Below are 14,174 nucleotides of genomic sequence, written 5' to 3'. Positions count from 1 at the left end.
TGTTGCGCCGCAAAATCAATGACTATATTGATAAAACTAAATCTCATCTTTTGTTAAAGCTGAATTAAAGTTGATATGCGCAACGTGGCACAGCGTGGTCGTTTGTGACGAGGACTAGGATATGCTAAAATTGCTTAGAAAATTCTGTACCAAAAACTGCGAGAGCATAAAATTTAAAATGACAAGAAGTTCAATTTTGTTTGTGTTGGTTTGTCAAACTTTTTATCTTGTGGAAAGTAAAACTAGTTTTGTCAAGGACCAGAGTTTAAATGCTGTATTCCCACCTGTCAATATCAAATCTGTGCCAGGTATACCTGACGGTCATCTGAGGCCATTGGGTAAGTACATGTTTATACTTACATCTTTAAGGCCTTCGTCCGTCTGTCTGTTTCTCTTTATGACGTCCATTTATTTGTCTATTGGTCTGTTTCAGGGACACATTACAGGTACACATGACTTTTCTAAATATTTATGTACATTTTTTTAACCTCATTTAGTCTCTATCTACTCGTCTAATTTTTCTTGTCTGTCCGTCTGCTGTTTATATGGATGTCCATTTACCTGTCTTACTATTGCGTTACTGTCTGTTTCAGCCAGGAAACAATACCTTTTTTTTGCGTCTGAGTGATTTCGTGCTCTCTTAGCTTGCCTGACTTTTTGTTCCTTACCTCAAGCTATACTAAAAAGGCAAGAACATATAAAACACTTACTATTCTGATATTACACCAACAAAGGACTTTGAGAATTTTCACCTCCCCTCCCCCCCCCCCTCAACCTATATGTACTGTTACTGTCTAACCCTTTCTACGCCCTAAATTATTTTTATATTACATCAACAAAGGATTTTGAGAATGTTCTCTCTCTCTCTCTCTCTCTCTCTCTCTCTCTCTCTCTCTCTCACCTATATGCACCGTTACTACCTAACCCGTTCTACGCCCAAAATACCCAGTAAAATCGGGAACATATTCCGTTTATTTTAGAAGTGCTGACTATTGATTCAATTCTGGAAACTATTATGTCTGTAAAGTGGGTTGGGAATAGTTAAGCAGTTTTAAACTTTGAGAAAAGTTAATCACATTTCATTTACCTTTCTTTATTTCTTTCTTGGAAAAAATTTCTTAACATTATTTTTTTTATTAAAAAAAACGCGCTCATTGTAGCTAGTATTTGCGATTCTTATATTTGTTTGCTTATATTTTAGTGGGCATTGATGCCAGACACTGTTTAAACAGGTTTTGAAATGGGGAGCTATTGTATGCTTTCTTTACATACGATATGGTTGAAAGAGGTAAAATAATACAAGTTTTCCGTAAGAAAGTACCATATCGCATTTCTTATCATTGTGCACTTTATTTTATGTGCCGAATGCAAGCCTGTTTATCACTCATATATTTGGCGGGATTGGTTTTATTGGCACTTTTGTTATAATACTAGCTGTATCATGCGGAGGAAATGGGAGCTAAGCGCCTTTCCCAAGAAATCACACCCAAGCCGAGCCGAGCTGGCATTGGCGGGTATCGAATCCGCGACTCTTATATTACGAGCCTGACGCTCTAAAAAGTGAACTACAGCAGCCCACTTATTGATATGGCCAATATAGTATTTTACATTGCCGAATTATACTGCTACATGATCACGTGATATGTCGAATTCTACTGCTACATGATCACGTGATATGCCGAATTTTACTGCTTCTTGATCAGGTGGTACGCCGAATTATACTGCCATATGATCACGTGGTATGATACACATTAAAAAATATGGCATTTGTTTTTAAAAAAAAGTCAGTAAATGTTAACTTCGAAACTAATTTCCCAGGATGGCAGAAGAAACCGGATGGAAAAGTGAGAGAGGAAAAAGATATGCCGTCTGCTCACACCTTCTACTTGAGGTACGTGAAGACATCTAGGACTGTCGTTCTCAGGAACGCTCTACAGAATGCAAAAGTTCTTAACGAGTGGGAAGAAGATGCAAATCTGACAAATAAGTAAGTTTTAAGATGATTTGTTCTTTTTATTCCATTTTAGATACAATATGTCATTTTCACTACATTTAAATTATATCCATAAAAAAATAATTCAGAAAATCAATATTTAACATATATATCATGTGATCATATTTGAATATTTACAAGTTAGTTGTTTCATTAATTAATGAAACAATTATCCATTAAGTGATCAGAATTTTAAAGAATACACAAAAAGGTATTGGCTTATGCAGCTCAACTTATGTGTAAACATTTGAAGAAGTCTGACGTCAGTTGTCTCCCTTAGGACATACAATTAACCTATCATGTTTTTGGGGTAGTTGGGGCATAATCAAGGAATAAATGATATGCCAACTCCATCATCTTGACGAATACTTGCTGCTTTTCAAAAATCACTTAACATACTTTCCAATCCCTTTCAAACTGAGAAAGTGATCCATCTTTTTGCCTGGGGCATGGTGGTATTGTCATTCGGATAATTCCCACATTTCCTTAAAAATCGCTATATTCATGTACTAAAATCTGGCCAATGTCTTCTTATACAATAAATGGCTTGTTCTGAATTTTGTAATAATATTGGCTTATGAACCTTATTGTATTTTCATAAAAGAAAACATTAAAATGGATTCTATCTATCTATATATCTATCTATCTATCTGTCTAGTTATCTCTCTGTATGTCGTTCTATCTATCTATCTATCTACATGTCTGTCTGTCTGTCTATTTATATCTCTGTATGTCTTTAAATATCTCTCTCTCTCTCTCTCTCTCTCTATATATATATATATATATATATATATATATATATATATATATATATATATGTTATCTCTCTCTCTCTCTCTCTCTCTCTCTCTCTCTCTATATATATATATATATATATATATATATATATATATATATATATATATATATATATATATATATATATCGTGCATGTTTTGCAGTTATGGGAAATTGAATATGACGATAGATGTGAAGAAGCAGGTCAAATTCACCATTTCAAGTGACAAGAGAAAGATGCAATTCAAAAACTTCCTGCTGGACTATATGTACGAAAACTGGTACTTGACTAACACGGTCCCCCATGAAATGATGGCAGACTTTCCTGTAAGTTTTGGTGTAAAACTGCAATGATTTTTCAAAAATTTTTGCTATTACATAAATTCTATGAAGGTATGTAAATGCCATTATCAAGGAGAATAATTCGTATATACAGTTGCACATTTATTCGGGGCACTACACATAGGTGAATATGAAATTAGGCACTTTATTAAGATAGAAATAGTACACCATCAGACAGACAAAGAAACACAGATATGGTTTCTGGGCAGATAGATTGGTAGAAAAAACATTTAAATTCAAGCTGTAACTGCATTAGACATACAAACATACACAATACATATAGAGAATGTATGTAAATAGGTAATTAGGTCGAGTAATGATAATCGGTTACTCTTTCTGAACCCAATCAATACTGCAATTCTGAGTCGAAATATTTTTCCCCGACAGCTACCATCCATTCTGTCCTGCGGGACATTTAAGGACCGTCTTGTGGAAGCTGAGCTGTGGATGAGTAGTGGCGGAACCAACTCTCTCCTCCATAGCCATGACGATCATAACGTACACTGCGTTCTCTTCGGCAGGAAGGACTTCATCCTCATAGAAAGCAAACACAAAGACATCTTTGACTTTAGGGAAACGGTAAATACTCTCTCTCTCTTCATTTTTCCCTATCACATTCGAATCTGTAAAAAAAACGATTCATCGACTCGCTATTTCCTCATATTGTCTTTATTTTGTAAAAAGAAACGTCAGCATTTCCTATCGGTAATCAATCAGATACTTGTCTTTGATCGAAATATGCCTTACAACCTGATCACCCTTTAGGAGAGTAAGAATGTAAATAGGTTTTCAGGTTTCTAGCAGGACTGGTTGACATGGTAGCTGGATACTAGGTAGGTGAGCATACAAGTAAGGGTAGGCAGATGGACAGGTAGGGTTGATACGTCAGAAGATAAATTAGCACGTAGGTGATGAAGTACAAATGCATTCCTGATTTCCAAATCTAAGAGTCTAAAATGAGTGCATATTTATTATAAAATAGTAGGCCTCGTTGTGGTCTTGAAAAAAATTTAGTCAAATGAATCACAGAAAATCATTTAAGGTTTAAAATCCGTTGTCACATATCTATGCATTTTCAGTATCCCAATTCTGGAGCTGGATATTCACCACTGGATATGGAGATGATCAACGTCTTCAAGTATCCGAAAATATCCAAGACGCCGTGGACTTGGGCCACACTTATGCAAGGAGACTGTATCTTTGTCCCTGCAGGTACTTTAAGTTGAACACACACACACACACACACACACACACACACACACACATGTGTTTGTGTGTGTGTATGTGTGTGTGTGTGTGTACGCTCTATCATTCATATACCACGATATGTGTAAATTTTTCATTCAAACGAAACGAGGCTTGCCGAATTTCCTTTTAAAGAAAACACTGATACAGCGAGTGGTTTATCAAAGATACAGCATACATACTGAACTATACATGTTTTATTTATATCACATACAAATACACATACTTGCATTTCCACCGTAGTTAAGACTGACTGCAAGCAACTGCGAATTGACGGAATGGATACACTCTTCACAGTTCTGTCCAGTGTGTCTACCACAAAATATAGTGCTTAACCTTTACCGAATAATCGCAATTTCTTTGTCAAGTTGATAAGTTGCTTCTTTTCGAAATTCGTATTTGAACCTCTATTCATTCATATTGATTAAATAAATAAAAGACAAACTTATGATTTAAAGAATTGGCTTAAATGAAGTAGAACACTACAAACACAGCATTGTTAACTATTTGACCATAGAACGCGCTGGCTTTTACGAAGAGGCTAACATATTTAAACGAGTTATAAATATAAACTAAGCGTAATAAGAAACCGGCAAGAGGTAATTCAAACATTTAAATGAAGTTAGAGTTCATCTAAGCCATTATTATAATTCAGTTAACATTGCTACCAACCAAACAATTGCTACCAACCATACAATCGTTTCTGTCCTATATTTCTAACTTTCCCATTTCCGTTGCTTCGCTGACTACATTGTTCCATCATCATTCTTTGGTCCAGACATACATTGTTACATGACACAAACGAAAGTCCGTTACGATTGTTTTTAAAACAGATTTGAGAGAGAGAGAGAGAGAGAGAGAGATGTGGGGGGGGGGGGAGACTTACCACAGAGGCATTTATTCATTGCCCATCCATATGTTTCTTTCTTGGTCGATTAGTCTGCTGCCTTTCCAACCCACAAAATGATAGAGAACGGTTGAGGAGAAGCTGTCTTCGGACATTTTAATATTAAATATGTTTTTTTTTTAGACCCTTATTAATAGGCTTTATAAAACATGAAGAAAGAAATCAAAATAAACAAAGCATTAAATGCATTACACGTGGTTAATTCATCGTTTATAACTGTACCATACAAATCTTGACAGGCTATTGAAACTTTGTATCATTGGTACTGTGAACACTGTATTAAAATCTCACGGAACGTTTATAACTAACCGTTACAAAGTTACCGGTTCTTGCATGTTACGTGATGCAATCACCCTTAATACTCGATGTTGTTGCTGATGCTGTATTTAGCGCTTTTTGAGTAACAAACTTAAGTGTTCTTTTTGATTCTGCCTTTCAGTGTAAACTTGCATGCATGCTTACGTCAATAATCCTGTTTTTAATGTTAAGTTTTCCTTCTAAAAACCGACAGATACTTTCAGATGTATGTATGCATGTAAAGGAACCCTAATTTCAATTTATATACTTGCATACACATGCAGATGAAATGCCATGCTTAGCTTGAATTTTGACTGCAGATGAGAATAACTTAATATACAAATATAGTCATTATTGTATTGGATAACTTTGATCGAACTCAAGTTTTTCTTGTGAAAATAACAGAATGAAGAACATATTTGTTAGAGCTAGTGCTTGGGCCACACTTAATTCTAATGCATGATTTTGATGTCGTTAGTTTTTAATATCTTGGTGTTATTATTTTACATATTGGGGTTATTTTTTAACATCTTGGTGTTATTATTGAACAAATTGATGTTTGTTTATTTATGTATCATTTGTTGAAGAAGTACTACTCATACATTTATAAAAACTTAGACATCTATATCAACCATCTTCAAAAATAATATTTGTGCGTTAGCCTAATTATCAAAGATTGATACACATTATATCCTAAAAAATCCCACTAACACTGAAAGCCGTCTATACAGACTCGCAAATGAACATTTAAAACCAAATTATCAGAAAAGTCTTTAGACATTTATGACCTGAGACTAGTATTCACGTCCGAATTCTGTATAAAAGGGACGGAATTAGGGGGTTTGTCTCGCAAGTTACATTGGTTTATATTTCGTTGTGATAGAAATACAACACTGATTTCGTTATTTTTCTTCTCGTTCCTTTTACTGCACCACGTTCATCTAATCACATATTACTTTGATTTGTTTAAAATGTCTTTTTAATTTATTTTTTTGTACACATGTTTCACTGAAGCTGGATTAAGAATTATTTCACAATAGCCAATCGAAATGTGAAGTGTCATGGCAAAGAAATTCATCAAAAACTGACTCATTTCTGTGCTAAAACTGTATACTTATTAGAAGGTCTTGCTAACCTGCCACAAATAATTGATGGCGAGATTTAGTTTTGCTTTGTGAGTTTTAACGCTAAGTTGCGGAGCATGACATGCGGCCAGTATATGTCGGTTCCAGACCCCGGGGAAGAACCAAAGACTCTCCGGAAGTTTTATCACATTCACACGCTGGACGAGCCCCGAGACTCCTCACGCGGACTGACGTGAGATGTGTGAATGAGCTGTAAAGGCGAGCGCCTTAGACCATTCGGCCACCCATAGTACTTTGATGGTGAGGATCAAATTGAATATGGAAGAGTTAATATCGAAAGGTCTTTATTTTAGCGTAAAGTAAATGTCGATTTTACCGGATTACAAATTACATATTCACATTTATACGATTCATTAGTATACCCTTATATCAGGCATACTCAAGACAAATAGGTGGGTGTGAGTGTGTGATTTGGATTTGTTTTTACGGGGCTTTAACAATTTGCACCGTGGCAATTTATAGTGCTGTCTAGCACTGGAACATCATGACGCATACATGTAATATGATGTCCAACATAGTCGCATTATTCTGGCACCAGGCCGACCAGTCCCAACACTAACCTCTTAATGCTGAGCGCCTAGCGAGGCAGAAGTTAGTACCATTTTTGAAAGTCTTTGGTATGACTCGGCCGGGGTTCGATCCCGCGACCTTCCGCATCCGAGGTGGACGTTCTAAATACTAGGCCATTTGAAGGGAATGTTACGGATGGAATGAACTCTTTGTCTTAATCAAAAATGCAGACCTTTCCCAAACCAATAATCTCGCTGTCGAACAGATGGTCCCTGACTCCACCCATCTGTCAGTCAAGCATTAACATATGACAACATGCAACTTCCTGGTGATCAATGCTATCGCTGTCTTGGCGTGACTGTTTATGCAATCACGTGATTATCACACTGATAAATTTGTCTGTCATTTACGTGAACATCACTAAGGAGCAGTCCATTGTGAGTATACAGTTCTAACAGTCCGTCACATGTGATAGGACAGTTTTCACGATCAATCCATCATGATTGGACAGTTCTTACGATCTATCCATTGAGATTGGACAGTTCTAACGATCCGCTCATTGTGATTGGACAGTTCCAGTGATCCGTTCATTGTGATTGGACAGTTCTAGTGATCCGTTCATTGTGATTGGACAGTTCTAACGATTCATTCTTCGTGATTGGAGAATTTCATTCTGATTATATCGTGCATAACGGCCCCCTTTCCTTTATGCTTCAGGATATTTACACCATGTGCGGTCATATGGGAGAAGCGTATCCTTCACAGTGCATTTCGCCCCCTCCATAGAATTTGATTCGTCTGACTGCTCTAATGCCCAGGTCGAGGACGACAAAAAGAAAAGAAAGAAAAGGGATCCCAAGAAGGAGAAAGAAGAAAAGGAGGAGAAAACTAGCAAACCGGTCCTCTCTCTCGCTGATGTAAAATTTGTCTGGACCTATACCAATGGAAGTCGGGTATTCATGTTTTATTTTCCTCTGGGTTCATTTATTATGTTTATTTATTTATTCCATTTGATTTTACAATTAATCATTTTTTTTAAGTACATCAACATTGTTCTTTCAAGCACATTATACAATTATTTCATTAATATTCTCGGTTACATTTCAGTAAACGTTTTGCCCAATTTTTTAATAATGCAAAATAAATATTGAATACAAAATTCAACGAATGCGCTAACTCTGTGGTAAACAGTCTAATTAGGAGTGCACATTTTTTGTTAACATTATGTACATTCTGATATCACTGTTTATATATGATTGATTAAGTAACGAGTCCAGCAGCAGAGGGGGCGAATCGGACATTTTGTCCAATCGTTATTTTGCTTAATTAATACCTTCTGCACTCAGCGGATCCAGCGTCGTCAGCGCCTGGTAAAAAAAAAACGACGACGACGCTGGGGGATCGTCGCGTCGTCATTTGGTTTAATTAACACCTTCTGCGCGCCGATCCCCAGCGTCGTCAGCGTCCGGTAAGCACGTCGACGACCGCGTCGATGTCATTGCCCCCTCTGCTGCTAAGAGGTTATTTACAATGAAAATTATTTACAACTAACCGAATATTTGGTCAAGTCCGATACGATATCGTGTCCGAGGATCATGTAAATTTATCGTTATGAATCCATGTGGGGTCGACTGAGCATGACTAAAAAAGTTTCGAAAAACATTAAAGTCCATGTCACCGCCGCACCATGTCTGCCAAATATTTCGTAGCGTGTGTGTATCAACGCCGTTGAATACAGCAAGAATATTGCAGTTATCTCTGATTACTTTTGGAATCTGAGTGTATCGTTGAGTGACATATATCACGTCAGTGTTTTTATGCCTGCCTCTGGAAAATATCCTAGCTGGGTTCTTTTGATTGTCTAACATAACATCATCGTACACGACTAGATTGTTAACGTCGCCATCAATATCATCAATACCCGGTGCATCATTGATATCCGTAATAAACTCAATAACATTCTTTTTAGCGATCGCTGATGCATTCTCGTTGAAATCTTTCAACACCTCGTAGCATCGTTGATCATCTACGCTAGGAGCAACCAAATACAACTTATCCCACTTCATCCATCTCATTATTAAATTGAGTAACAATTGCGTCTTGCCGGATCCAGATGGTCCGATGATAATCATCCGGATCGAGTTTGGTAACGCTGCAACATGCTTAACTGGTTCTCTTGTTTTAGTCGCCGAAAAATCAATTATATTCATATCTCTATACATAAATTATGGATCTATATTGTGTGAAGTGTAGAGTGCGTACTGGCACAAATGATATGACAACCGTTACGACAAGAAATAACAGATCGGCGCTTACTGGTAAGTGTGTACAATGCGGTACAAAGAAATTTAGATTTATTTCTATTAGACCCGGAGATGTTTTAAAAAAAAGCGAGGAGGTGACATCGCAGCCAAATTGGCAAAACTCCCCGGAACACCGTGGGCAAAGTATCCAGGAGAAAAACACCTCCCAGGATATAACTACTGTGGCCCCGGAACACGATTAGATACTAGACTCGATGATCAAAATCAGCCCAATCCCGGTGAGTATCCAATAAACGCTATCGATAAGGCGTGTCATGCTCATGATGTTGCTTACAAAAGTAGCGATCTGCAACAGCGTCATATCGCGGATGTAAAATTAATTCACGCGCTAAATGCTATTCCTGATAAATCCGTCAAAGAAAAATTGGCCTCATGGTTGGTAAAATCGGCTATGAAAGGTAAATTAATGATTGGCGCTGGTAATTAATAACAATCATCCAAGAAAAACGATGGATTCCATCTATTATTCTCCGAGAGGATACTGGAAGGGGAAGGCCGCAATTGGTAAGCTTGCAAGCGCTGCAAAGGTAACAAAGACCACTGCGGCTAATTGGTTATCCAAACAGGCTATATGGCAAATCTATCTACCACCGCCTAAACAAATCAACTTCTCGCGCTTTGATGTCAGCGTACCTAATGAAGTTCATCAGGCTGATATACTATTTCTGCCGCATGACAACGGTTACAAATACGCGCTAACCGTAGTTGATGTTGCGAGTCGATACAAACAAGCGGAACCGTTGAAAACAAAGTCAGCAACTGAAGTAGCCGATGCGTTTGAGCGGATTTATCGAAGAGGTCCTCTGCGCTGGCCAAATCTATTACAAGTTGATCCTGGTAGTGAATTTCGCGGCGCTGTTTTATCAACGCTGAAACATCATAGCGTCGCGATACGACGAGGTCATACTGCGCTACATCGTGATCAGGCAATTGTTGAACGATTCAATCGGACTCTCGCTGAACGGTTATTTGGATATCAATACGCGAAGGAATTCATCCAAGAAAAACGATCTCGTGAATGGGTTAAAAGGTTGCCAGGTGTAATTGCAGCGTTAAATAACGAGATTACCCGAGTAATCAACATGAAGCCCAGCGACGCGATTAAATACGAGTATATACCCGGAAAATTAAAAATAAATAGCGTTTCTAAGCCGATTCTTGGCGATGTCACTGTTAGATATCTATATGAACCAGGAGAGCTTGAAGGCGGTAAAAAAAGGGCTACCGATCCTATTTGGAGTGTTACCACACATAACATATCAACGATAACACGATCAACTGGTAGACCACCGACCTATAGACTGGATTCAACTGCTCCTCAGCGCGGATTTACACGCGAGCAACTACAAGTGATACCTAACGATACTCAATTACCCCCGCGTGGTCTTAACTAGCGCCGTTGCGTCTATTACACTCAAGACAGGTCAACCTCACATTGTTTTTGACATGACCGAGACTGTTATCGATCCTATCCACGGTAAATTGGCGAGTGTCTTTATCCGAATAACGCCAACTCATTATACAATTGCAACTCGCGCAGTGATTATTCTGTTGTTGTCGTAGCGAGATTATTAATTCGGCATCAATATCAAAACGCCGCTGTTTTTTTTTATCCTGTTGGCGGTAACCCGAGAGTTTTCTATCAATGACGCTTGCATCGATGGTGACTTTGCCGCCGGCTTCGTCGGTGGCTTCGTCAATAACAATTCTTCGAAGCTGATTTATCCTTCGTACTCTGGACACTGCAAGATAGACTAGATTCGACCATTCGATGCGATTATCAACTATCCAAACAATTGTGTCCGTGATGGTTAGTCCCTGCGAGGAATGTATTGTTGTTGCGTATCCTAGCGTCCACGGGGATTTATCAGCACGTAGCGCGTCCTCGACGACGCTGATATCAACGAGCACGATATCATTCAGCACGAGAATTTGTTTTTCTGTCCGACCTGGAATTTCAACTTCAATGTTCTGCCGCCGTGTGTCCGCGGGTCTATAACATAACGGCACTGGACGCGTTGGAAACTTTTCCTTATGCAACGTAAACAACTTCCGCTGAAGTGTGTCTCTGACTATCTTTCTACTCGCTACAATCAAATCGTTTGGTCTCCATGTTTCCCAGAATTCATTTAACGGCGTTTCCGGAATCACCTCGCGAATTATTTCACATTGAATTCTATCCGGCTGTAATCTGATTAATTTCTTAACCTCGCGCAGTTGTTCATCAAGTGCTCGGTAATCAGTATCGGTTTCTTCATAATAGTCCACAAAACCCCTTAACCAATCATGTGGACCCTCGCCGACAAATGGTGGTGGTTGGCCATGGTCCCCACACATGATTACCGCTGTATTCGCGCGCAGCAACCACTCAAGAAACATTTGTAAAGTATCTAACGAAACAGTACATATCTCATCCCAGATGATAATGTCGGGAATAAATTTTTCACCCATTCGATCAGGAGTCCACTCACCGCCGCTGTATCGAAAAAAGCTGTGATAAGTAACGGCGTCAACATTTCGTTGTTTTATCTCTCGCGCTAGTCTATGGGTCGGTGTAAGCACGATTATACTTGCCCGCGTTCGAAATAATTCAATTGCCCGAGTCGTCTTTCCTGACCCGCCACAGCCGCTTAAATAAACCGTCTTGTGTCTACAAATTGGATCAGAACACGATGGTGCATTAGACCATTCTGACAATTTATCACCGCGTAAGTAGTTGTTCTCAACGGTGACATCTGCTGACGGGGAATAATCGCGTCGTATTTCATTTTTAATTCTCCATGTACCCCAACTCTCGTCCGGACTAGTAAACTCGGCTACGTTTCCTTTATACGCTACGTCAACATAAAACGAATCAACGGCTACTCTAACCGCGGTATCGGGGAATCTATTTATCATCGAGAATAAATTGATAGCGGCATATCCCAGCATAGACGCCCTCAAATGTGGATACGCCGGGCTGTCTCCATCGCTGTAGGTAACAACTGTACCCAACCTCGTTCCATTGGACAAGAAAGCTGTTTTGCAGTTCACGTATCTATTTTTTGCCACTGTGTCCTTGATTACGAAATCATATTCTGCGTCATCTATAATCAGCCGTGAGCAATATCGTTTGTAGTCGTGGTTTTTTCCACCTTGTGTGAACTTACCAATTATTCTTCTACCGAGATCTTTTGCCTCGCGGTTTCGTTGGTTAAATATCCTCCTGGACCATTCGATGATATATTCCTCGTCGGCATCAATGTTTTTTCTGGACTCGTCAATTATGCTATCTAGACGCTCCGGTTCTGGTAACCAGACTTCAGTCTGTGCCCGGTATGATATAATCGCGTCACTGACAATCAACGAAACTAGCATGCTACAATCAATCATATACCGTAGCAGCGCTATTGGCAGCCATCTCTTTTCAGCCATGTGTCTACCGATCCAAATATAGCAACAGCGATGGAGTCCTGCCGCGAATTCAAATGATACTATGCGAGCGAATCCGGTTAAATCAAAATCAGGCAGTGGTCCATTAATAGCAACACGAATCATTTCATGACTGGGGTGTCCAAATCGTCTAAAGTACTCAGCGGCGGATCCATACCCGAGAAAACTCGCTGGATAACAGGCAACCATATCAACCGAGATCATAGCGTCGCGGTTGTATTCAGTGTTCCATAGTCCACCGTGATAGTATTCCAAACAACTGGATTGTACATCCGGTAGAAATTCCCTGCGCGTTGGTCTCCACGCATTTTTCCTTGCTGCAACATGAGCTACAACCGATGGAATCGTAAAACAATTTGTTAGCAGTTGTTCATCATGCTCCTCAAATTCTATGGCGGTTTTTTTCATCCTGTTGTGAAATGCTTCAGTGCGATATAATTCACCGTTTGGTCTTACAAACTGATCAAAGGTATCCGCATCGTTTTCAGCGCTGCGAAGTAACCACATTGATACAGGGTCGTTTTTACACAAGTAGGCAATAGCATCAAATAGTTTCCTCTCCGCGAGAAAACCGTCCTTGGAGAATTGTTCTCCCAGGAATTCTTCGGGGATATACTTTACTGTTCTATCCCGTGGAAATATTGTGATCACGGGCGTCCATGCGTGTTCGTTATGATCAATAATTTTGATTGGGGCTCCCTTCGATTTATACTTCGATTCGTATAATACTTCACCGGTTATCGTTGTAACGGTTATTGGAAATCTCAGCGATGTTTCTAATCTCGCTATGTCGCTGATGGTTGCTCCACGCTCTTTTACGGTTAGTTCCCACTGGTTGATTTTGCTACGTCGTAAATCAGTCAATTTGTTTCCTCGACATGCATTTGTAAAATGCTCTATTATTCGTTCTGCTACACAATTTATCCCAGTTGACTGTTTCATCGGTTTCAGTTTTCCGATATCAGGTTTCTTATTTAACGGGTATATTCCATAAACAACTGCTGTTTCAGGATACGCTCGTTCATAGTATGGTTTGTCAATTCCGGTTAACAACCCCGGCTTGGAGTCGCGGCTGACAGTGACTGTTTTCTTGTCGCTGAGAACTGGTTCAAATTTATCACGCATGATCCAATCGCCTGATTCCACCCGGACAATGAATTTTACTCTGAAGAAATACCTTTTACCGTCAAGTTGTGATATTA

The 14,174-nt window shown here is 38.9% G+C and overlaps 1 protein-coding gene across 1 annotated transcript in view; it reads left to right on the top strand.

Annotated features, from left to right (window-relative positions):
* Nucleotides 1-75: 75 nt before the first annotated feature.
* The window catches only part of LOC149784134 (uncharacterized), a 37,525-nt gene continuing 23,426 nt past the window's right edge, over nucleotides 76-14,174 (top strand). Inside the window, exons 1-6 of the mRNA XM_089932230.1 lie at nucleotides 76-338; nucleotides 1,819-1,987; nucleotides 2,935-3,097; nucleotides 3,500-3,691; nucleotides 4,192-4,324; nucleotides 7,934-8,169. Of these exons, the coding sequence (XP_089788356.1) occupies nucleotides 122-338; nucleotides 1,819-1,987; nucleotides 2,935-3,097; nucleotides 3,500-3,691; nucleotides 4,192-4,324; nucleotides 7,934-8,169 (1,110 nt within the window). The 5' untranslated portion in view covers nucleotides 76-121. The remainder of the gene's footprint in view (nucleotides 339-1,818; nucleotides 1,988-2,934; nucleotides 3,098-3,499; nucleotides 3,692-4,191; nucleotides 4,325-7,933; nucleotides 8,170-14,174) is intronic.

The sequence above is a fragment of the Sinohyriopsis cumingii genome, chromosome 14, assembly GCF_028554795.1.
Source record: "Sinohyriopsis cumingii isolate HCF-2022 chromosome 14, ASM2855479v2, whole genome shotgun sequence".
NCBI lineage: Eukaryota > Metazoa > Mollusca > Bivalvia > Unionida > Unionidae > Sinohyriopsis > Sinohyriopsis cumingii.
Note: the sequence above shows the minus strand (reverse complement) of the source record. Positions and strands in the feature narration are given on the sequence as shown.